Raw genomic sequence first — 24,946 nt, forward strand, 5'->3', positions numbered from 1 at the left:
TTTCCTGCTTCTTTGCATGTTTGTTTATTTCCGATGGGATGCCAAACATTGAGAATTTTACCTTGATGGGTCCTGGATGTTTTTTATTCCCACAAATATTCTTGAGTTTTGTTCTTAGATGCAGATGGTTTATTTGTAAACAGTTTGATCCTTTTGAGTTTTGCTTTTAAGCTTTTCTAAGGTTGAACCAGAGTAGTCTTTAGATTAGGTCTAATTTGGTCCCAGTACTAAGACAGTACCCTTTTGAGTACCCTTATCTGATGCCCTGTGTATTATGAGATTTTAAAAATTCTGGTTGGTGGGCGGCTGAGTGCAGTGGCACATGCATGTAATCTCAGCACTTTGGGAGGCTGAGGCAGAACAGATCATGAGGTCAAGAGATTGAGACCATCCTGGCCAACATGGTGAAACCACATCTCTACTACAAAATGCAAAAATTAACTGGGCGTGGTGGCGCATGCCTGTAGTCCCAGCTACATGGGAGGCTTAGGCAGGAGAATTGCTTGAACCCGGGAGGCAGAGGTTGCAGTGAGCCGAGATCGCACCACTGCACTCCAGCCTGGCAACAGAGCGAGACTCTCAAAAAAAAAAATTCTAATTGGTGGGAACAGGAAAGAACCAGGGATTCTTTCCTGTGGTTCTTTCCCTTGCCTGAGGCACTCTCTTTACACACATACGCTGCTGAGAAATCAGCCGAACACTCTAGGGGGATGCACTGTAGGTCTTTTGGACCTTGCTGTTTGCACAGAGTCCAGCTTTCTTCTGCCCTGTATCCTGCCCTGCGAATTGTACCTCTTTCCACCCCCTGAACTCCCAACTCTATCTTGTAACTCAGGGAGATTGCTGGACTCCACCTGCGTTCTCCCTCCCTGCACTGCAGCCTAGAAGGGGGCTCACCATTTTTGTTTCTGCTTCCACAGGGATCATTACCTGTGTTGCCTCTTGTTCAGTGTTTGAAAATCATTGTTTCATACATTGGGAGATAAGGAGCACCAACAGGATTGGAATGTTAGATAAGATGGTGAGAGAAGGACTTGATTGAGAAATTAACTATTCGGATTATGTTTTGCTATATAACAATCTGCCCCCAGATCTAGTGACTTTTCTCATAGGTGTGCAGTTTGGGTAAGGTTAGGCTGAAACGGCTTGTTTCTGCTCTGCTAGACATCAGCTGGGGGCAGAAGAAAGGCTGGGGGCTGGAATCGTCTGAAAGCTTCCTCACTCAACATATAGGTGGTTGATGCTGGTTGTCTGCTGAGATCTCATTTGGGATGTGGCTGGAACATCTACACAGAGTCTTTCCAGTGGCTGCTTGGCTTCCTTCCTCACAGCATGGAGGCTGGGTTCTAACAATAAGGATCTGAGAGCCAGGAGGAAGTTATTACACCTTTTCTAATCCAGCCTTGAAAATCATGCTGTGTATTACAGGGAGTCACTAAGTCTAGTCTATATTAAAGGGAATTAGCCTCCTACTTTTGCTGGAGGCAAGTTAAACTCCTATTTTATGTAGGGAGGCAAGTCAAAGAATTTGTGGACATGTTTTAAAGTCCCACAGCAGTGATACTTGAGCAAAGGAGGTGAGGACATCCAGGGAAAAGTATTCCAGGTATATGGTACAGATACATAAAGACCCTGAAGGATAGTGGATGCCTGATAGTTTAGATTTGTTTATAGTTTAGTTACCACTGCACAACGTCACCTCCTTGAGGGCAGGGTGAACAGTGTTGGGAGAAGAGTGTTGAAAGATAGTTGCAGTTCAACAATTTTTTTTTTGAAGGCACTATGTATTAAAAATTCTAAAAATGAGTACATATACTTTGATCTAGTAATTCTTTCTTTGAGAAATTATCTTAAGGAAAAAGTATACAAACAAGCAATGCTGTAGTGAATATTTGTAGGTGCTTAAATGCGCATTAATAGCAGATTAATTAAATTATGGTTTGTCTATATAATGGAACACTGCAGTTTTTAAACTAAATGTTTTGGCACAGAAAAATAAGTGAGTATTGAGGGACAAGAAGTAGATTTCAAATACTGGTATATAAAATTGTACTATTTGGTTAAAAGTACTCTCTATATAATATGTGCATAGAATGGAGAAGATGAGATGAGAGCAATGGTGGCTATTTTAGAGTTGCTTTTCAGAAAACTGTATGTTGCTATTATAACAGAAATGTATTTCTATTGTCAAAGTAAAAGCACCTTTTAAAATAATATGTTGATTTCTTTTTGTTAAGTAAAGAAGGGAGAATAAAACAAAAAATGTACAGAAAAACTGTAGAGTGATGTAAAATGAAGATTTTTCAAGAGATGATCTCTTGATTATAGGTTACTTTTATTTCCTTTTATATGTTGTTGTATTAATTGTAATTTAATTGTTAAACTCATAAGAAGGAGATATATATTAAAATAAAATAGTTGTGAAGGATGTTGTTAAGCAGCCTTGTTTTAAGAGTAGCTATCATGTGAAAAATTTAAATTTAGAGACTGGCAAAATCAAGAGATCTTTTGGTTTCCTTTAGTGCAGAGAACTGCAGAATTTCTTTACTGGACACAAAATGTTATGTGACTTACAACATTTGATTTACACACAATTCTTAAGCTATCATTCTTTGTTAAAATGTGGCTATTTTCCATATTTATCTTATTCTTTATCACCTCTTTATCATAGATTTTTAGTAACCTTGCACGTTCATGAATAAAATTCTAGATGATGTACTAATACTTTAATTAATATTTTATTGCAAAAATGTTTTTAGGTTAATTGTTCTCATTTCACTGTCTTTTCCCTTTATTTTATATAAATAATTTGTAATTCATTTTGTTCTTATATACCATAGGATGTGTTTTGGAGATGCAGACAAAATATCTTTGATGAAATGAAGAAGAAATTTTTACAGGTAGACTGCTGATGTAATTGCCTTAGTGTGATAATCAGCAGAGCAAGTAACAGCATGTTAGTATTTTTATTTAATATCAAGGCATGTCTTATGTTTTATGCTTGTTTGGCTATTTTATTTCTACCCAATTTTAATAATAAAAAAGTCACCTTAAATGAATTTGTGTCGGATAGTACCTTGTTTTTAGCTAGTGAATGAGGGAGAAAAAACTGATGGAAAAACTAAGGAACCCTTTGTTATGATGTTGGGTATGATAGTTGCCTATTTTCCCAGATGTATTTATTTTCTGAGATATTAATAATGTAGGAAATTAAATCATTTAAAAATTTACAAAGTCAAAATCCAGAAATCCTATTCTACTAAATTTCTGAGAGCCTGTGTGCACTACAGACTTAAACTTCCATGTGATATAACATTCTGGTATAATCTTTACTTGATACTTAATTTTTCCTTCAGTCCCTTTGCTCTGTTTTTTTCCCCGGAGTTGCTCATTTAATCTCTCCTGTCCTTCCCAAGTGTGGCAAGAGACCACTTAGAAAAAGATCACGTAGATAACATCAGAGTTGGCTGCAGTTTTGAGGTGGGGTGAAGTGAGGATCTTAAAAATAAAACCTCTTTTTTCAAATGTAAGTTAGGACCTTCATTAATAGCCCTAGAAATGTTACTTGTTAAAATAAAAATGCAGAGTCTAAATGAAGCTGATAGTTTTTTTTTTTTTTTTTTTTTTTTTGAGATGGAGTTTTACTCTTATTGCCCAGGCTGGAGTGCAATGGTGCGATCTCGGCTCATGGCAACCTCTGCCTCCTGGGTTCAAGCAATTCTCCTTCCTCAGCCTCCCGAGTAGCTGGGATTACAGGTGTGCACCACCATGCCAGCTAATTTTTTTATTTTTCGTAGAGACAGGGTTTTGCCATGTTGGCCAGGCTGGTCTTGAACTCCTGACCTCAGGTGATCCACCCGCCTTGGCCTCCCAAAGTGCTGAGGTGTGAGCCACCACGCCTGGCAGCTGATACATTTTATAAATTTCAACCAGCAAAAATATTCATACCATCAATTCTATTTTAAAATCTGTGGCAATACATTAACCTTGAACTCTGGATACCCAGATGGGTAGTGCTCTAAGGCCTAATTACCTAGCTTATGGCAGCTCCTGTACCAAAAGGGAGAGAAAATGGACTTATTGTACGCACGCGTGTGTGTGTGTGTGTAAAACTTGTAACCAAAATATTATTCTTCGCAATAACATTGAAAGGAAGAAAGTCTTAGAGAGCATAGGTTGAATTTAGAAGTAAAGCGGTACCTTCATAATTTAAAAATACTTTATCTTAATTTTTTTCTCTTAGAAATATTTAAGTCTTGATAATTTTGAATTTTGTTTGATATTAGCTTATATTCTATATGCTGATGCCATTCTGAACATATACCATCAATTTTAAATGTCAGTTTGTGTTCTTTAATAAACACATAGGAAGTATTTTTTGAAACAAAAATTATGATGTTATCAGAGAACTCAGATTTAAACTTAAAACTATTGGGAATGTCAAGAAAAGGAGACAAGATGACTTAAGAGGCGAAGATCCCTTCAGCGGGCTCTAAAATGTCTTAGAACTATGCCAACAACTTCTAGATGTTTCTAGCAGTTAATTGTATCTTTGGAAGAAAACTGTTTTCAGTGTTTTTTATCCCAGTATGTTTCACCTTTTATAAACAAGGCTATGATTTTATTCTTTCTACTTTTTTTTCTTTGAGACAGAGTCTCACTGTCACCCAGGCTGGAGCACAGTGGCACAGTCTCAGCTCACTGCAACCTCTACCTCCTGGGTTCAAGCGATTCTCCTGCTTCTGCCTTCTGAGTAGCTGAGGTTACAGGCATGTGCCACCACACCCAGCAAATTTTGTATTATTAATACAAAATAATACAGGGTTTTACCCTGTTGGCCAGGTTGATCTCGAACTCCTGACCTGAAGTGATCCTCCCACCTTGGCCTCCCAAAGTGATTACAGATGTGATCTACCTCTCCCGGCCCTTTTTACTTTTTTAAAAAGGTTTTTTTCCTTCAGACGTTGCTAGGAAATCTAGCTTTGTTTCTACAATGAACATAAACACCGAGCATTCTATTAGCCTGTAGAGTAACTATAACTGCTGTTGACTTTCCCCCGAGTCTCACAAGTGTAATATTGCTATGAGTTGTCTGTAAAATAAGTAGTTTCAACTTTAGGATTTATACCTTTTTTTGTACTTGGCTAGATTTTCTTTGTAGAAAACTTTGTGCTCTTCAAATAGCGCATCTAAACTACATTAAATGTTTTTCTAAATGGAACATGTTTTAGGCTTTTCTATAATTTTGCACTTGTTTTCTCTTACCTCGGGTTCATCAGAGAACTCTTTCAACTAAAAATTTTTGCTCCCTCCCCTCAATCATGATGTATCCTCAGATGCCTTTTCTTAATGTTGGATGTAGTACTTAAATGAAAAGTAGTACCCTTCCCTCCCTACCAGCACCATCATCATACTTTCCCCACTTGAACTTGGATGTGCTTGAAGGTGTTTAGGTATGTTTATTTTTTATATATTACTATGTAACAGTGGACCCTAAAGTTTAGTGACTTAGTAGGGCAATTCGTTTATTTGTCCAGATTTCTGCAGGATGGGATTGGGGCCAGGGCTCACCAACTATTTGGTTCTGCTCCAGGTGGCATCATCTAGAATTACTTGGCTCCATTAAGTTGGTGGCAGTCATTGAATGGAATGGCAGCCATTCCATTGAATGGAATGTCCAAAAGGCTTTTCTCATACATCAGCCACCTCAGTGTCTCCACCAAGTGGCCACTTCCTCTCTATATGGACTGCTAGGGCCTCCTCACAGCATGCTGATCCAGGGTAACTGGATTACTTACATGGTGGCTGGATTATAAGAGGGAATGTTCCAAGAAATACAAAAGCAGGAACTGCTGGTTTCTTAAGGCCCTGCCTTAAGTTACACAGTGTCACTTCTATCACATTCTCTTGGTCTTAGATGGTCACGTGGCCAGGTCAGATTCTTGAGAAAAGGAAAAAGGAAAAAGAATGGCAAAGAATTTTTTGCTATTTTTAATTCATCTCAAGACATAATTGGTTTTACCTTTGGGCATAAGTAGGATCAGTCTTGGTTAGAGCCACAAAGAAATTAAGAAGATAGCTGCCCTAATTTCCCATTTCCAAAAAAACCTTTTTACATTTAAATGTTTTGGAAATGTTTCTTGCATGTTTAATTTATAATGTATAATTTTTTTTTCTCTTGAAAAGCTATTAAAAAAAATCTGTTGCCACATCTTATTGGTAGTATCTTAAAATTGCAACAACAAAAAAATTGTTTTCTTCTCAGTTCCCAAATTGGAGGGGGAAAGGAGGAGAGAAATTTTACTTTAGTATGATTACTATTAGCAATGGTGATTCTAAAATTCAGATGAAGTCCACATAATAGATTAAAGTATAGGTGAAATAAGAATGGGCCCAGAAAGTTGAGTGTAAAGTAGAATTTAGCAGTGGCTAGCTTAGAGCTTTAAAGAAGAGCAGAGCTTTTTATCTGTTTAAATCATCCTACAACAGAATTCAAGAGGAAAATGTAATTTGCTGAGAAATTCTATGTATAAGGAGTTTAAGGAAACAAAGTATATGAAGTTTTATGTAGGTGTTCATCACAGAATTATTTGTAAAAGTATAATAAAGTCTAAGTCAATAAAATAGAATTTATTAAGTAAATTATTATTAATCCATGTACTAACAAATACTACCTAGCTGTTAAAATGATGAGTTAGGAAAAGCTTTACAGGGAAAGATTGCATGATATAAGAAAGATGTTAGAAAACAGCATGTGTATTCTAATCCAGTGTTTGTGATTATGTAGCATGCATGCATAGCCTCTCTCTCTCTCTCTCTCCTCTCCCTCTCTCTCTCCTCTCTCTCTCTCCTCTCTCTCTCTCTCTCTGTGTGTGTGTGTGTGTGTGTGTATGTGTGTGTTTGCAGATAAGATACTTGGAAGGATATATGCCAGCATGCTAATAGTTATCTGTGGGTTATAGAGTTACAGATTATTTCCATTTTTTCCTTTATACTCGTACTATTTTTTAAAAAAGCAAAATTATGTATATGTACAGAAAAGAAGGGCTATTACTAAAAAGAATATAAGCCACACATGAGATTGAATTTTGTTTTTATCTGTATAATACATTTAGTCTTTAGATAGGATTCTATTGAGGGATAATTTTTCCACATAGAAGGAGAGGCATCTGGAGTGCTTGGACCCTGCATTCACATATTTAGGGAAAGAACCAGGAACTGCTAGTGTCTGGCCATATGATGTTGCCACATCACCATTCTTATGTATGATTACTATCATAGCACTTTTGATTTCTAAATTCTTAGAGTTGTCTTCCTTTGACCATCAACTCCAGCCTATTTGAGGCTTTAAAATCTGGCTACTACAGTATTTTATACCAGGAACACTGAATCGTTCAGACCTGAGCTATCCCTGAAGTATACTATTGAATCTATAAAAGTGTACCTTTTGTAGTTGAAATTTATTTTGAGTTATTTACTGTTTCATCATAAACCAGCATTTTTAAAAAGGTCTATGTTTTTTAGTTTAGGGTTAAAATGTGTAAAATGATCTATTAAATGTGTTAATATAACATCTAAAATGTACAGGTGAAGGCTTTTTTATCTTTTTTGAAATGTATATTGATAATGTTCTTTTGTTTCTTTTATTTTACAGAAATGTATTTTCTTTTTATTTTTTAACTAACTTATTGGTAATTAAATATTTAGTGTGTCTGAATTGTAGTGCTACCCAATTTATTTTAAATATTATACTTTTATATCAACTTACTTTTGTTCTAAACTAATTGGAATAACTTTAAATGATCTCTTGCAAACCCAAAAGTGTGTGTCACAGAAACAGATGATAATTGTATTACTTCAACAAACAAAAAACTTTGTGGCTATCCCATCTTCAGTACTAGCTAGTTATAATTTTTCTTATTTAAAAATGGATAATATAGAAGCAACAAAAGGTTGGGGTTGATAGTGTTGTAAAAACTAAGGAAGAAATAAATTTTTGTGTAAACCACCAGTTTGTAAAGATCATATTTCTGAATAGCCCATTATGGAGATGGTGAGACATCTCCCAGTTTAATGCCACACCTGACTTTCAGGGAAAGCAAGAGATTTACGTAATCAGATTTGTGTATCAGAAATACTATTCTGGGTTAAAGGAATATAAGATTGGAAGAAGTTAAACTTCTTGGGAAGCTGTTCCATAATTTTGTTGTAGGATATTCTTACTGCTGCAGGCAGGAATAAAGTGCAGGAGGTAGTTCAAGAGATATTCAAAAGGTAGAATGGACAGGATTTGGAGACTCTGTGAGGTAAAGAGGGAAGGACGAGGAAGATGATCAGTTCAGCTGTTTGGTTTCAGCAGCTAGGCAGATGATGGTGCCATTCATTGAGATAGCCATTATAGAAGGAGGGAAAGGAATTTCTTCCAATAAAGTATCTTTGATGTAGTGTTTTACCCCTGTGGAAAGTGGAAAAGTGGTGTCCCTTAACAGCTTGAGGGAGGGCATAGCTTATTTGAGAAAGTTTGAGCAGGAAGGAGAATTCGTGACCCTAATTCCTTTCTGTGTTGGTAATTGAAACTGTTTCCTTGTTTTTCCCTCCCGCTCCTCCTGGCTCATCTGTTTGGATAAGCTTGTCAGCTCCCAACACATTAATAAATGGAGCTTTTTGGACATCTGGACTTATGGGTACAGCAGCGTAAAGATTAGGAGATGTAGTAGCCTGTATCCCTTATAGATTTTGTAATCTTTAGACAATCCTTACTGCATTTTTGCACAATTCCCATTGTTTTTTTAGGGGACCCAGAAATACTTGGTTTGACTGTGGCTAGCATGGTAATGACACATTTTTAAGGATCAGATTTTATAATTTTTAACTTAAAATTGCTTAAATATTACTATCTTCATGGCTTATTGACCATGGGTTTACATCTTAAAGGTGAAAGCAAATGTCTCCAAGAATGATTGTTGATTCTGAAATATGCCCCGATGTTTCCAAAACAAACTTACATGGTACTTATATGTTTGACATATCCATTAGAATGTGTTTCAGGCTACAATAAAACAGAGAAAATAGCACAGAGAAAATACTTAATATTTTGTGAGGTCTTTTACATTTAATCATAAAATTTTATGGCTAATTATACTTCTGTTTTGCCTTGAAGATAATATATAAAGTCCTATTTTTCTTAAAATTTCAGATAGAAAATGCTGCTGAAGAACCTAGAGTCTTATGTATAATACAAGATACTACTAATTCAAAGACAGTGAATGAACGGATCACTTTAAATTTACCAGCATCTACTCCAGTCAGAAAGCTCTTTGAAGATGTGGCCAACAAAGTAGGCTACATAAATGGAACCTTTGATTTGGTGTGGGGAAATGGAATCAATACTGCTGATATGGTAAAATCCTAGACTTAAGCTTCTAAAAATGTTATTATAGCCATTGTTGTTGCTACTAATGATAATGTTAAATCCTGGAACTCTTTTTAAATCATAAACAAAAGTATAACAACTACAGTAAGAGCCTATGTGCAGCTCAGTAATTGGATCCTTCGTCTTCCTTTGCCTCCATTCTGGATTTAACATTTGCTTGTCCTAAAGTTTACATTATGTCATTTCGTCAGTTTTTTCATTCATGAAAGGTGACTCTCATAATATTGTCTCAACTAAATATTCAGTAATATTGTCTGTATTTACTGAGCAGAATGATGATCATCGTATATTTTTCCATGGTAAAAGATTGTAAAATCATATTTTATGATCTGATTTTGGAAAGGAAGAAAAAATATTCATAGTAAGAAAAATGGAATCATATATGCCTCATACATTCCAATGTTAACCAAGATTATCTCTTGCTGGCTTTTATTTCTTTTTATTTGTGTGTCTATGTGTATTTCTGGGCAACTTTTTTTATATGTTTATTTTTCTTTGTATGGACATGTATAGCTTTTGACTTTTGACTCTCAAGCTTAAAAACATTTTTAACGACTGCAGTCTTGTCAGATCTCTTTGAGGGTATACTTTCTAATTTTAGTCTTCTGTTCTGTTAACTGTTTCCTTAAGTGTTTATCCTTTATCCATGATGTTTAGTTTCTCTCTTTCATGGTGTAGCATTTCTTTAAATATTTAGTGATTCTTACTTTCTGCTCATTTTTATATTTGAGAATCTCTTCACTTCTCTGTGGATGCTGATTGAACTTACCATATTCAGTTCTTGGTTGTTGTGGAAAAAGGGTGGGACATGCTGCTAGATGTGATATGTTTATAATTTGTTCTGGGATTGACTGGTTTCTGACTCTTTAGGGTTAGGAGTTCGTCAGTACCTAGTTAGACAGCACTGCACTGCCTCTCTGGTCACAGTGCCCACTCTTCACCCTGACAGGAAATAGGCACTGCTGTCTGCTTCATAGTCCAAGGAGAAAAAGAGAGGAGATACCAAACTGATCAGAATGCCTTTTCCCACTTGCTCACTTTTAACTGTTTCCTGGCCTCTATGTCTTGACCTTAGTCTGAAGTTCCTTACTACCTTTATCTCCACAATAGTCTTCTCTTATAGGATCTTTGGGCTGTGGTTCCCTTTAGTTTTATTTTTCCATAGGTCTGATCCTGTCTGTTTTCTGTTTTTTAATTTCTCAAAATTTTTGGTTTGCTAAGCGTGCTTTTTTTTTTTTTTTTGGACATTTTATGGACTTTTGGGGAGGATTATTGGGAGACATGTACTTAGGTCATCATTTGACCTAATTTTGTATTAATGTTTACTACCAAAATAAACAATTGCAATTACTAAAAAAATTTCTAGGAATCCTTGATAGACATCTCTCCTTGGGCAATTTTTATAAGGGCACTGATCCTATTCATGAGGGCTCCACCCTTAAGACCTAATCAGCTCCTAAGGCCCCACCACTTAATATCATTGCATTGGGGATTAGGTTTCAGCATATGAATTTTGGGGAGACATAAACCTTCAGAACATAGCAGAGGCACTGATCATTTTTGCCTGGGATTGTGGTTAAGGAAGGAGACCACTGAGTTGCATCTCATCTGCGTTATTAGAATAGTATTCTAGATAGTCTTTTTTGTTTCCTTTCTCTCCGTCCACCCTACATGATAGTTAGAATTATTTCTATCATCCAAAATTGTAGCACTTACATCACCTTTTAGTTCAGTAACCTTCAATCACTGTTCATTGCCCACTGATTAAAAATCTCAGACAAGCTACTATTGGCTCTTTAAGGCTTTATACTCTTAAATCCCAGACACTGCATTGATTTATTTTCTTAACATAAATTTCCATATTTTTCTGTCTTAAGTTTTCCAGGAAAATACCTCTAACAGTCAATGAAGTTGAATGTGTATCCCTATGGTATTTGGAGTACATATTTTAAGTTGGTTCCACAGGAGAATCAGAGATGTTTGATGTTGCCTGATTTGCCCTTAAAATCATATTATACTTTTTATTCCATAATATATTTGTTTTTTTAAAATATAGAACTAATGTTTTAAACTGAAATTAACCAGTAAAATTGGTAGTCAGACAAGACATAGAAAGATAAACAATATTTAATCTGAGACTTTGAGTAGTTTCTGGTACATCACCACATAATTTCTAGTGTTGTCCTTTTTCAGTTTAAAGGATAGTTCTGTACTGTCCTAGGTGTCTTCCCAGGTCCTATTCATCTTTTACCCTTAAAAAGCTTTACTCGATGTTTCCTCATGCTACTTTAAATGTAATTGTTTTCTCTTTGACCTCCTATCCCCTTTGGCTGAACCACTTATCATAGTTCCTTTTTGTTATAGGTGTTATTCATCTATGTCTTTCCATTTCCAATGTAAGCATTTTCATGACAGGAACCTCGTGTAAATTTCGTATCCTCCATAAACATTCTTTCTGGGCATTCAAAAAGCATTTGTTAAATTATCTTCCACAATAGCTTTAAATAGCTGTATGTCAGGATTACCTGTTACTCTTTCTTTAGCTATTACTGTACTCAAGAGCTCTATTTCTGTATTTTTATTTGCCTCCTGTACATTTCTACAAATATGACTACTTTCTCCTGCTTCCTGCATAGTGCTGAATGGATACTCCTCAGAAAACTAAGGCCATTTAGCTACCCACCACCTTGTATACAGACACTTACTGAGGTAAAACCCCTGTGTATTTCAGCTATGTCATCTGATCATGTCCCACCAATGACTTGAAGGAACCCAGCAATCCCTTTCTTCCTTCCATGTGGCTTCTTTCAGCTTCAGGTTTTCTGTGTCCTGTTTTTCTTGTAGATTGATAGATGTTAGCCAAAATTAAGAGGTAGAACATATATTCGCTATTTTATTTACTTAGCACATCTTTTGCACTGTGTTTATAGTATTCTAAGCTCTGTACAAATGTAATCTTTTTTAATCCTTATATTATTAACTACTCTATGAGGTAGGTGCTACTACACCCTCATAGGTGAAGAAACTGAGTCACGGGGAAGTGAAATAACTTCCAAAGTTACACAGATAGTAAGTAGCGGAATCTCTTACGGTTAATTTTTTTTGTCCTCAATACCTGCACTTTTGTACAATGTTAATTAGTGTTAATTTCCTAAGAAATAAAGACATTTTCATAAAATGAGTATAAGGAGACTCTGCCCATGTCTTTGAAACATTAAAAACATTTCTTAATGCAACAAAATAGTTTTAAAGATACTTCTACTCCCTCATTTTTCTCTATAGTGGTCTGGAATGAGTGAATAGGGCTTGGGGCATACAGAGTTTCCTCTCTCATCCACCAACTAGAGTATATTAGAATGACAGCTAGAGTTGAAATTGCCCTACCATATAAGTTACATGAAGACTTGAATCTTAATGTTTAATTTTCAAAGGTCTGATCACAATCACTTCCATACCCCCTGGGTCCTCTGAATCCTAGTGGTACATTTGAAAGAGGTATCATTTACTAGGAGAGGCTTTTCCTTAAGGAGTCTTTCTAAAGGCTATAATATATACTACATTAGTTATATTTTTGTTGCATTACATAATTATGTTACATAATTATTTTGGTTGGGTTGCTTAGTATGTTGCTTATCTGGTATTTTTCATCACATTTATATATCAAAACATTTTAGTTTTTATGTAAAATTATCTTTGGTCAATTTTCATGAAAACTCCATTAAATATCATACTGCATATATTGTATAGAACATGGAGAGAAATGTTTATAGATTCTTTTTATGTGTATGTAGTACTTAACACTCTTAACTTTCACCTTTTCTCTTTTTAGTTTTTTAGATGTTGGGGAATGTGAGTCTCTGGGATACCTATCAGTGTATGCATTGTTACTGGGCTTAGCTATCCCAGTTAATGAATAAATGAGTTAATTCCAAGCCTACATGAACAGAATTTTACCAGATCATTGCTAAACAAATACTATTTAAATGTAGATATGTGTCCATTTATAGATTACTTATTTTATGTTTCTCATAATCTGAAATATTATGTTTTATGTCCATAGGCTCCACTGGATCATACCAGTGACAAGTCACTTCTTGACGCTAATTTTGAGCCAGGAAAGAAGAACTTTCTGCATTTGACAGATAAAGATGGTGAACAACCTCAAATACTGCTGGTAAGCTACTTAGAAAACCCTGTTTTTATAATTTTTGTGCACTGTCACCTACTACTTGAGGATGCAGTTTCCTGAAGGAAATAAGATGTGTTTTGTAATTTGTGTAATAAATTAATGTTTTTCATTTTCTGTTGGTTTAAGTGTGTAGAATAACATAGTTACACTGGACATCCATAGCAACATTATTTGTGTATACAGACTGTATATAGACCGTAGTCTGTTGCCACGTTGGATTTAACATATGCTGCTGTCTTCAAGACCACTGCCATACCAGGGATGGGGGTGGGTCTAGGATAAGTCAGAGTGCCACAAGGATCTCCTGTGTTTCAGTAGTGACCCTTCCTTTGTTTAAGCATTTGCTTGGTTGCTGTAAATCTTCGGTGGTTTTCGTCTGGTTTTTCAGTATCTGCGACAAGGTCATTTCCATTCTCACTTCCTCCCCTAACCTGCCACCTTTTTTGGAATGACTGGTGTATACATTAAATGTTTCATTTCTATTCTTTTAATATTTATCCCAATTCACATTTCAGTAGACTTTCCTCTTCAGCCCAGTTGCCTTAGAGATATCTAATGCAGTAACTCCCAATTTGAGGGCTATTCCACCAGAGATTTTTTTTTTTCCTCTCAGTACATTGTAGAGGACATGAGTTAAAAAAGAGTAAGAGGAAGGGACTGAGATGGCTGATTAGAAACAGCTGCGGTCCACAGCCCTTATGGAGAGGAATGAAAGGGGCAAGTGAATACAGCACATTCAACTGAAATATCCAGGTTCTCGCATTGTGACTGATTAGGCAAACAACTGGACTCAAAGAGAGTGAAGAAAAGCAGGGTGGGGCAATGGCCCACCCAGGAGAGGCACAAAGCCAAAGGAATCCCCACTCCCAGCCAAGGGAAGCTGTGAATGATTGTATGACTCTGCCCAGGAAACCACGCTACTTTCATGGATCTTTGCAACCCTAAGATCAAGAGATCCCCTCAGGAGCCCATGCCACCAGGATCTTGGGTCCTATACACAGAGCTGTGTGGAATCTTGGTAGAGCAGCCACTTGGGCACACATACAGACCCAAGAGTTTTACGTACTCCGACCCCAGGATCCCCAACAAGGTGGGAAGTCCATCCATATATATACCCCTAGGAAGGGGGCTGAATCCAGGGATCCAAGCAGCATTGTTCTGTGGGCCCCACTTCCACAGCACCTCACAAGCTAAGACTCACTGGGTTGGAATTCAAGCCAGCCAATGGCAACAGGCTGGAGTCTGCCCGAGATGGGATGGAGTTCCCAGTGGGAGGGGTGGCCACCATCTCTGTGGTTCTGTTGACTCAGTCATTCCAGCTGCTGGCTTTGGAGGATTCAAATGGTCTGGACCAGGAAGGATTCCTCCCATTGCAGCACAGCTGCTTTGCCAGATCGTGGCCAAACTGCCTTTTAAGCTGGACCCTGATCCATTCCCCCTCACTGGCTAGGAGCTCTTTGCAGGGACTTCAGTCACTCTAGCCAGTGTTAAACAGACAGAGCTCTAATCTCTCCCTGGGATGGAGCTCTGGGTAGGGGAGAGGGGAGGCCACTGTCTCTGTGGTTTGGTTGACTCAGCCATCCAGACTGCCAGCTTTGGAGAGTTCAAACGTTCAAATGAGGAAGGGTCCCCACACAATGCAGCACACCTTCTCTACCAGAAGGCAGCCAGACTGCTTTAAGCATGCCTGATCCTGTTCCTCCTGACTGGGTGAGACCTCCCAACAGAGGTTTCCAGCAACTTCCTACAGGTACATTCAGGCCAGCAACAGGTCAGGACCCCCGGGACAGAGTTTCCAGAGGAAGGAGTAGATGGCCATCTTTGCTATTTCACAGCCTTCACTGGTGATACCTCCAGGTATGGGAAAAACTGAGGCAACTACGGCCTGGAGTGGACCCCCAGCAAACTGCAGCAGCCCTACGGCCTGATGGTTAAAAGTAAAACAAACAAGCAGAAAACGATAACAATAATACCAACAGAAAAGACCCCACACAATCCCTATTCAAAGGTCAGCATCCTCAAAGATCAAAGGTGGATAAGCCCACAAAGATGAGAAAGAGTCAACACAAAAACGTCGACAACTCAAAAAACCGGAGTGCCTCTTCTCCAGATGACCTCAGTGCCTCTCCAGCAAAGGCACAGAACTGCTGAGGCTGAGATGGCTGAATTGACAGAAGTAGGTTTTAGAAGGTGGCTAATAACGAACTTTGCTGAGCTAAAGAAGCATGTTGTAACCCAATGCAAAGAAGCTAAGAATTGTGATAATACAGAAGCTGACAGCCAGAAGAGCCAGTTTAGAGAGGAACATTACCAACATGATGAAGCTAAAAAACACACTACAAGAACTTCACAGTGCAATCACAAGTATCAATAGCAGAATAGACCAAGTAGAGAAAAGAATCTCAGAGCTTGAAGACTGTCTTTCTGAAATAAGACAGGCAGACAAGAATAGAGAAAAGAGAATGAAAAGGAATGGACAAAACCTCCAAGAAATACGGGATTATGTAAAGAGACCAAACGTACAGCTGATTGGAGTACCTGAAGGAGACAGGAAGAATGGAACCAAGTTGGAAAATATACTTCAGGATATCATCCAGGAGAACTTCCCCAATCTAGCAAGACAGGCCAACATTCACATTCAGGAAATGCAGAGAACCCCAGTAAGATATGCCATGAGAAGATTAACCCCAAGACAATAATCATCAGACTCTCCAAGGTCAAAGTGAAATAAAAAATGTTAAGGGTAACCAGAGAGAAAGGCCAGGTCACCTACAAACAGGCAAACAGTAGACCTCTCAGTGGAAACCCTACAAGCCAGAAGAGATTAGGGACCAATATTCAATATTCTTAAAGGAATTTCCAACCCAGAATTTCATATCTGGCCAAACTAAGCTTCATGAGCAAAGGAGAAATAAGATCCTTTTCAGACAAGCAAGTGCTGAGAGAATTCATCACCATCAGGCCTGCCTTGCAAGAGCTCCTGAAGAAAGCACTAAATATGGGAAGGAAAAACCATTACCAGCCACTACAAAAATGAAGTACACAGACCAGTGACACTATTAAGCAACCATATAAACAGGCTGGGAAAATAACCAGCTAGCATCATGATGACAGGATCAAATTTGTACATAACATTATAACCTTAAATGTAAATGGTCTAAATGCCTTAATTAAAAGGCACAGAATGGTAAGCTGAATAGAGTCAAGACTCATCAGTATGCTGTCCTCAAGAGACCCATCTCATGTGCAAAGACACACAGGCTCAAAATAAAGGGATGGAGGAAAATTTACCAAGCTAATGGAAAACAGAAAAAAGCAGGAGTTGCAATCCTAGTTTCTGACAAAACAGGGTTTACACCAACAATGATCAAAAAAGACGAAGAAGGGCATTACATAATAGTAAAGAGTTCAATCCAACAGGAAGAGCTAACTGTCCTAAATATGTATGCACCCAATACAGGAGCATCCAGATTCATAAAGCAAGTTCTTAGAGACCAACAAAGAGACTTAACACTGCCACACAATAGCAGTGGGAGACTTTAACACCCCACTGACAGATCATTGAAATTAAACAGATTATTGAAAGACATTGTTAGACGGATCATTGAAACAGAAAATTAACAAAGATATTCAGTACCTAACTCAGCTCTGGATCAAGTGGACCTGATAGATATCTACAGAACTCTCTACCCTAGAACAACAGAATATACATTCTTCTCATCACCACATAGCAGTTACTCTAAAACTGATTACATAATCAGAAGTAAAACACTCCTCAGCAATTGCAACAGACTGTCTCTCAGACCACAGCACAATCAAACTAGAACTCAAGATTAAGAAATTCACTCAAGGCTGGGCGTGGTGGCTGAAGCCGTATAATCCCAGCACTTTGGGAGGCCGAGATGGGCGGATCGTGAGGTCAGGAGATCGAGACCATCTTGGCTAACACGGTGAAACCCCGTCCCTACTAAAAAAAATACAAAAAACTAGCCGGGCAAAGTGGTGGGGTGGCGGGCGCCTGTAGTCCCGGGAGGCGGAGCTTGCAGTGAGTCCAGATCGCGCCACTGCACTCCAGCCTGGGCGACAGAGCGAGACTCCGTCTCAAAAAAAAAAAAAAAAAAGGAAATTCACTCAAAATCACATGACTACAAAATTGAACAACCTGCTCCCGAATCACTCTTGAGTAAATAATGACATTAAGGCAGAAATCAAGAAGTTCTTTGAAACTAGTGAGAACCAAGAGACAACATACCAGAATATCTGGGATGCAGCTAAAGCAGGGTTAAGAAAGAAATTTATAGCACTAAACGCCCACATCAAAAAGCTAGGAAGATGTCAAGTTAACAACCTAACACTACAACTAAAAGAACTAGAGAACCGAGAGCAAACCCCAAAGCTAGCAGAAGAGAAGAAAAAACCAACATCAGCGCAGAAGTGAAGGAGATAGATAGAGACACAAAAAACCTTTCAAAAATCAACAAATCCAGGAGTTGGTTTTTTGAAAAAATTAATAAAATAGATAAACTGCTAGCTAGACTAATAAGAAAAGAGAGAATAATCAAATAAACACAATCAGAAATGATAAGGGTGATATCACCACTGACCCCCACAGAAACACAAACAACCATCAGAGAATATACTATAAACATCTCTATGCACATAAAGTAGAAAATATGGATAAATTCCTGGACACATATACCCTCCCAAGACTGAACTAGGAAGAAATTGAGTCTCTAAATAGACCAATTACAAATTCTGAAAATGAAGCAGTAATAAATGGCCTACCAATCAAGCCCAGGACCAAACAGATTTACAGTTGAATTCTACCAGAGGTACAAAGAAGAGCTGGTACCATTTCTACTGAAACTATTCCAAAATATTGAAAAGGAAGAACTCCTCCCTAACTCTTTGTATGAGACCAGCCTCATCCTGATACCCAAACCTGGCAGAGATACAACAAAAAAAGAAAACTTAAGACCAGTATCCCTGATGAACATCGATGCAAAAATCCTTAACGAAATACTAGCAAACTGAATTCAGCAGCACATCAAAAAGCTTGTCCACATGATCAAGTTGGCTTCATTCCCAGGATGCAAGGTTGGTTCAACATGTGCAAATCAATACATGCGATTCATCACATAAACAGAACTAAAGACAAAAAACACATGATTATCTCAAAAGATGCAGAAAAGGCCTTCAATAGAATTCATTATCCCTTCATGTTAAAAACTCTCAGTAAACTAGGAATTGAAGGAACATACCTCAAAATAACAAGAATCATATATGACAGACCCACAGCCAATATAATCCTGAATGGGCAAAAGCTGGAAGCATTCCCCTTGAAAACTGGCACAAGACGAGGATGCCCTCTTTTACTACTCCTATTTAACATAGTATTGGAAGTTCTGACCCAGACAATCAGGCAAGAAAAAGAAATAGAAGATATTCACATAGGAAGAGAAGTCAGATTATTATCTTTGTTTGCAGATGACGTGATCCTATATCTAGCAAACCCCATCGTCTTATGATGTATTTTCATAAAATCAGCTTAAGCTGGTAAGCAACTTCAGCAAAGTCTCAGGATACAAATTCAGTGGCAGAAATTGCTAGCGTTCCTGTATACCAACAATAGGCAAGCAGAGAGCCAAATCACTAATGAACTCCCATTCACAATTGCTACAGAAAGAAAATACCTAGGAATACAGCTAACAAGGAAAGTGAAGGACACCTTCAAGGAGAACTATAAACCACTGCTCAGATAAATCAGAGAAGACATAGACAAATGGAAAAACATTCCATGCTTATGGATAAGAAGAATCAATATCTTGTTAATGGCCATACTACACAAAGTAATTTATAGATTCAGTGCTATTCCCATTAAACTACCATTGACATTCTTCAGATAATTAGAAAAATCTATTTTAAGATTCATATGGAACCAAAAAAGAGCCTGAATAGCCAACACAATCCTAAACAAAAAGAACAAAGCTGAAGGCATCATGCTACCCAACTTCAAACTATACTGCAAATCTGCAGTAACCAAAACAACATACTACTGGTAAAAGAACAGATACATAGACCAGTGGAACAGAATAGAGAACTCAGAAATAAGCCCACGTATCTACAACTGTCTGATGATATTCAACAAACCAGACAAAAGCAGTGAGGAAAGGATTCTCTATTTAATAAATGGTGCTGGGAGAACTGGCTACCATATGCAGAAAATTGAAACTGGACCCCTTCCTTACACCACAAACAAAAATTAAGACAGATTAAAGACTTGAATGTAAAACCCAAAACTATACACAACCCTGGAAGAAAATCTAGGCAATATTATATAGGACACAGGTATGGGCACATATTTCATGATGAAAACCCCAAAAGCAATTGCCCCAAAAGCGAAAATTGACAAATGGATCTAATTAAACGAAAGGGCTTCCACACAGCAAAAGAAACTATCCTCAGAATGACCAGCCAGCCTACAGAATGGGAGAAAATTTTTACAATCTATCCATCTGACAAAGGTCTAATATCCAGAATCTACAAGGAGCTTAAATAAATTTACATGAAAAAAACAGACCCATTAAAAAGTAGGCAAAGGGCATGAACAGACATTTCTCAAAAGAAGATACACATGCAGCCAACAAACATGGAAAAAAAGCTTAACATTACTGATCATTAGAGAAATGCAAATCAAAACCACAATGAGATACCATCCCACGCCTGTCAGAATGGCAGTTATTAAAAAGTCAAAAAACAAAAGATGCTGGCGAGGTTGTGGAGAAAAAGGAATGCTTTTAAACTATTGGTGGGAGAGTAAATTAGTTCAATCATTGTGGAAGATAATGTGGTCATTCCTCAAAGACCTAGAGGCAGAAATACCCTTTGACCCTGCAATCCCATTACTGGGTATATAGGCAAAGGAGTAGAAATCATTCTGTTATAAAGATACATGCATGCATATGTTCACTACAGCACTATTCACAATAGTAAAGACATGGAATCAACCTAAATGCCCATCAATGATAGACTGCATAAAGAAAATGTGGTACATTTACACCACAGAATACTGTGCAGCCATAACAACTAACGAGATCATGTCCTTTGCAGGGAGATGGATGGAGTTGGAAGTCATTATTCTCAGGAAACTAACACAGGAACAGAAAACCAAACACTACATGTTCTCACTTGTAAGTGGGAGCTGAATGATGAGAACACGTGAACACAGGGAGGGAACAACACACACTGGAGAGGGAGGGAGAGCATCAGGAAGAATAGCTAAGGGATACTGGACTTAATACCTAGGTGATGGCATGATCTGTGCAGCAAACCACCATGGCACACATTACCTGTGTAACAAACCTGCACATCCTGCGCAGGTACACCTGAACTTAAAAGTTGAAAAAAATAAGAATTTAAAAAATTAAAATGCCAAAAAAGATTAAGAAAACCTGTTCTGATTTACCTCACTCTTTTACAGGCTGAGAAATCTAAGGCTTTATGGACTTTTTCAGAATCCTTCTGTTTAATGACACTTTGCTCAGGAAAGATTGTTCTGTTTGATGCTTTTCATTTAGAAGTTTATTGTGAATAACAATGCCTGTCTGGACACTAGACAGTAATTAAACACAGTCCATCTGTACTGAAGCGGTAACAGAATATGCTCTCTGATCTTCATTAATTGCATCATTTATTTTTATGACATCATGAGAAGATTTGATTAGTCCGAGTGACATTGAAATCTAAAATAACTATTAAATTAGGGAACTCTGGATTCACAACACAGGGATTCATGTTTTTAAATGCATAAGAATTCTTCAATTCTGTCCCAATTGCTTGTGCCATTTTTATGTCCCTTAATCCTTTTCAGCATCTTCCTTATTAAAATGAAGTTTCTTGTTGGAGACAGTAGGAAGCTATCCATCTCATCCAACAATAATTGTGTGTCCCCTGTGTGCTAGGCCTACCTGGCAAGGATGATATAAAAATGACTGATAGTGTCATCAAGGAGTACAATGGTACTTTTGACTTATTAGTACCAAAAATCTTCTGTCATGTAAACAGAAAATTTGAAAGAAAATTTAGAAAGTAACACTTTGGAAGGGGACATGAGCAACTTTCCAAATTGTTTTGTATCAGGCATCATTCAAACCTTCCTACAGGAAATGGTGAGTGCTATTGTTTCAGCAAGATTTGCTATTTACTAACTATTTGAATATGTTGCATTTTAGGAGGATTCCAGTGCTGGGGAAGACAGTGTTCATGACAGGTTTATAGGTCCGCTTCCAAGAGAAGGTTCTGTGGGTTCTACCAGTGATTATGTCAGCCAAAGCTACTCCTACTCATCTATTTTGAATAAATCAGAAACTGGTAAGATTTGTTGTTGTATTTTCATAAAATCATAGGGCATTAGCTCCAAAGTAATCTTAGCAATTTCAAGCCTAATCCTCTTATTTTATGGATAAGAAAACTGAGACCTAGAGCAGGAGTACTAGCTAGCAGCCACAAAGTTAGGAAAAGTATGTGGTTTACTTTTCCTTCAACCCATTGTTGTTTCTACTATATTGCTGCTGCAACTATTTAATAATAATATAAATATTATCGAATATTATGTTTTGAAGGAAGACTTTTCTTTTTTCTTTTCTTTTTTTTTTTTTTGAGACAGTCTTACTCTGTTGCCCAGCCTGGAGCACAGAAGCATGATAATGGCTCACTGCAGTCCTTGAACTCCTGGAGTCAATCAGTCCTCCCACCTCAGTCCCCTAAGTAACTGAGATTATAGGTGTCCTGGGCACAGTGGCTCACACCTATAATCCCAGCACTTTAGGAGGCCAAGGCAGAAGGATTGCTTGAGCCTGGGAGTTGGAAACCAGCCTGGGCAACCTAGCCAGACATCATCTGTACAAAAATCAAAATAAAAAAATTAGTGGGGCATGGTCGCTGTTGCTTGTAGTCCCAGCTCCTCAGGAGGCTTAGGTGGGAGGATTGCTTGAGCCCGGGAGGTCTAGATTGCAGTGAGCCATGATGACGCCACTGTACTCGGGTGATTGATTGAGACCCTGTCTCAAATAAAAAAGAAAAAAGAAAAAAAGTTCAGCACTTCTTTTAATAATTTTCTATTTTGACTATACTCTTAAATTTTTAAAGTAGACTTCCTCCAGAAAGGAAAGTCTGTGTGTCTACTTTTAACAGTACTTCCATTTTGAAGCACATGGGCCATGCTTATTTTATGGTTCTGTTGTGTTATCTTTTAGTTTAATCATGTGCTTGAAATGAATCATGTCATTTTGAAATTTCTGTTTTTTCCTGAATATGATTAAGCCTACATTTTTTCAATTTTTTCACTGTATTGAGCAAGTAAAATAGCTTTTTTATGCAAAGGTTTATTTACATATAAGATTCTGTAATTGCTTAATGAATAATCTTGATAAATTTACATATTATTTCATCTTAAAACAAATCTTTGCAACAGATAGTATGCATAAAATAATAGTATGTTTTATGTTGAAGGAAATGGAACTGGGGTTCAGAGAAGCCTTTGATTGCATATCTCATTAATGGTGTTTCATGCTAAGTATGGCTTCAGAAACTTTACTCTTAGAACTTCAAAACAGAGGTTGATTTTAAATATTACATTACAAATATCAGTGTAAAAAGAACACTATAGTGTTACATTGCAGATTTTCTTATTTTTAATTTTATTATGTTATAGAGATAGGGTCTTGTTTTGTCACCCAGGCTGGAGTGCAATGGTAAGATCATAGCTCACTGCAGCCTTGAACTCCTAGGCTCAAACGATCCTCCCACCCCAGCCTCCCAAGTAGCTTAGTACTACAGGTGTGCACCACAATGCCTGTCTTTTAAATTTTTGTAGAGATGAGCTCTCACTATGTTGCTCAGGCTAGTCTTGAGGTGATCTTCCTGCCTCAGCCTCCCAGGGTAGCTAGTATTACAGGTAAAAGCCATGGTGCCCAACTCCAGATTTTGTTCTTATGTCATCTGTAATCTTTCATTTACTGTATTTTAGGAATTTAGAATAATTTCCTCATATCTAGTTATTGTGCAGCTTTAGTGGTTTATTTGTTCTGGAATAATAGTAACACCTGATTATGTTTGGTATTTAGGATCCTTTCTATCAGTAGAACTTTTGTAGCAAACAACCACAATAAAAAAGAATACAAAATTATCTTTGATTTCAGATAATAGGAGGTAATAAAACTGTTTCCCATCACACTATCTAGAGTAGTGATTCTCAGATTTTAATTTCTTTAAAAATTAATTTTGGGGATACTTGTTAAAAATGCAGATTCCGGCCGGGCACAGTGGCTCACTGTTGTAATCCCAGCATTTTGGGAGGCCGAGGCGGGGCAGATCACCTGAGGTTGGGGTTTGAGACCAGCCTGGCTAACATGGTAAAACCTGTGTCTACTAAAAATACAAAAATTAGCTGGCCATGGTAGCAGGTGCCTGTAATCCCAGCTACTCGGGAGACTGGGGCAGGAGAATCATTTGAACCCACGAGGTGGTTGCAGTGATCTGAAATTGTGCCACTGCACTCCAGCCTGGGCAACAGAGCAAGACTCCGTCTCAAAAAAATAAAAAAGAAAAATGTAGGTTCCAAGGCATTACTTCCCAACATGCTGATACAGCTGCTCTGTAGTAGCCTGGAAGAAAACTGCATTTTGTTTTAAATAAGCACCCTAGATTATTCTGAGATAACTGAAACACTGTGAGAGAGTTCCAGATTTAACAATCAAGATTCTTGCGATATTTGCCTTGTCTTCTGACAGTTGATTCAGTCATTTTTGCACCAAGTATTTACAGAACTCTACTTTGTGCTGTGTACTAACTTCAACTTCCTGTGGCTCTCTGAGGCCTGTGAATTCCTTGAGACTAAGACATGCTTTTTAAAAACGCTCTTTCTTTGATTATACAAATATAATACATGTCATTGTCTTACTATAAATAAAAACGTGAAAATAATTACAGTATTACTAGCATCACTTCTAGCAACGTTGCATATTTTTATCTTATCTTTCCTCTATATGTGTACTTTTCAGAAAATGGAGAATCCTGAGTAGATTTTTGATCAGTGTTTTTCACTTAATACTATATGAGGAGTAATTTTTAATGTTATTAAATAGTATTTTAATATGGGGCTTTAAATGGCTGAAAAATAGTTTCATTGTATAGGTTTAGATATTTAAACTATAGTTATTAATATTACTGATACTATTATGAACATTCTTTTTTTTTTTTTTTTTTTTTTTTTTTTTGAGACGGAGTCTCGCTCTGTCGCCCAGGCTGGAGTGCAGTGGCCGGAT

The 24,946-nt window shown here is 37.4% G+C and overlaps 1 protein-coding gene across 1 annotated transcript in view; it reads left to right on the top strand.

The window, feature by feature from the left end:
* LOC115893638 (ubiquitin carboxyl-terminal hydrolase 47-like) overlaps positions 1–22,027 on the top strand; it is a 51,687-nt gene extending 29,660 nt beyond the window's left edge. The window contains exons 2-5 of the mRNA XM_030918650.1: positions 2,841–2,900; positions 9,197–9,400; positions 13,494–13,607; positions 21,854–22,027. Coding sequence (XP_030774510.1) covers positions 2,841–2,900; positions 9,197–9,400; positions 13,494–13,607; positions 21,854–22,027 — 552 coding nt within the window. The remainder of the gene's footprint in view (positions 1–2,840; positions 2,901–9,196; positions 9,401–13,493; positions 13,608–21,853) is intronic.
* The last annotated feature ends 2,919 nt before the right edge of the window (positions 22,028–24,946 follow it).

The sequence above is a fragment of the Rhinopithecus roxellana genome, chromosome 15 (genome assembly GCF_007565055.1).
Source record: "Rhinopithecus roxellana isolate Shanxi Qingling chromosome 15, ASM756505v1, whole genome shotgun sequence".
Taxonomy (NCBI): domain Eukaryota; kingdom Metazoa; phylum Chordata; class Mammalia; order Primates; family Cercopithecidae; genus Rhinopithecus; species Rhinopithecus roxellana.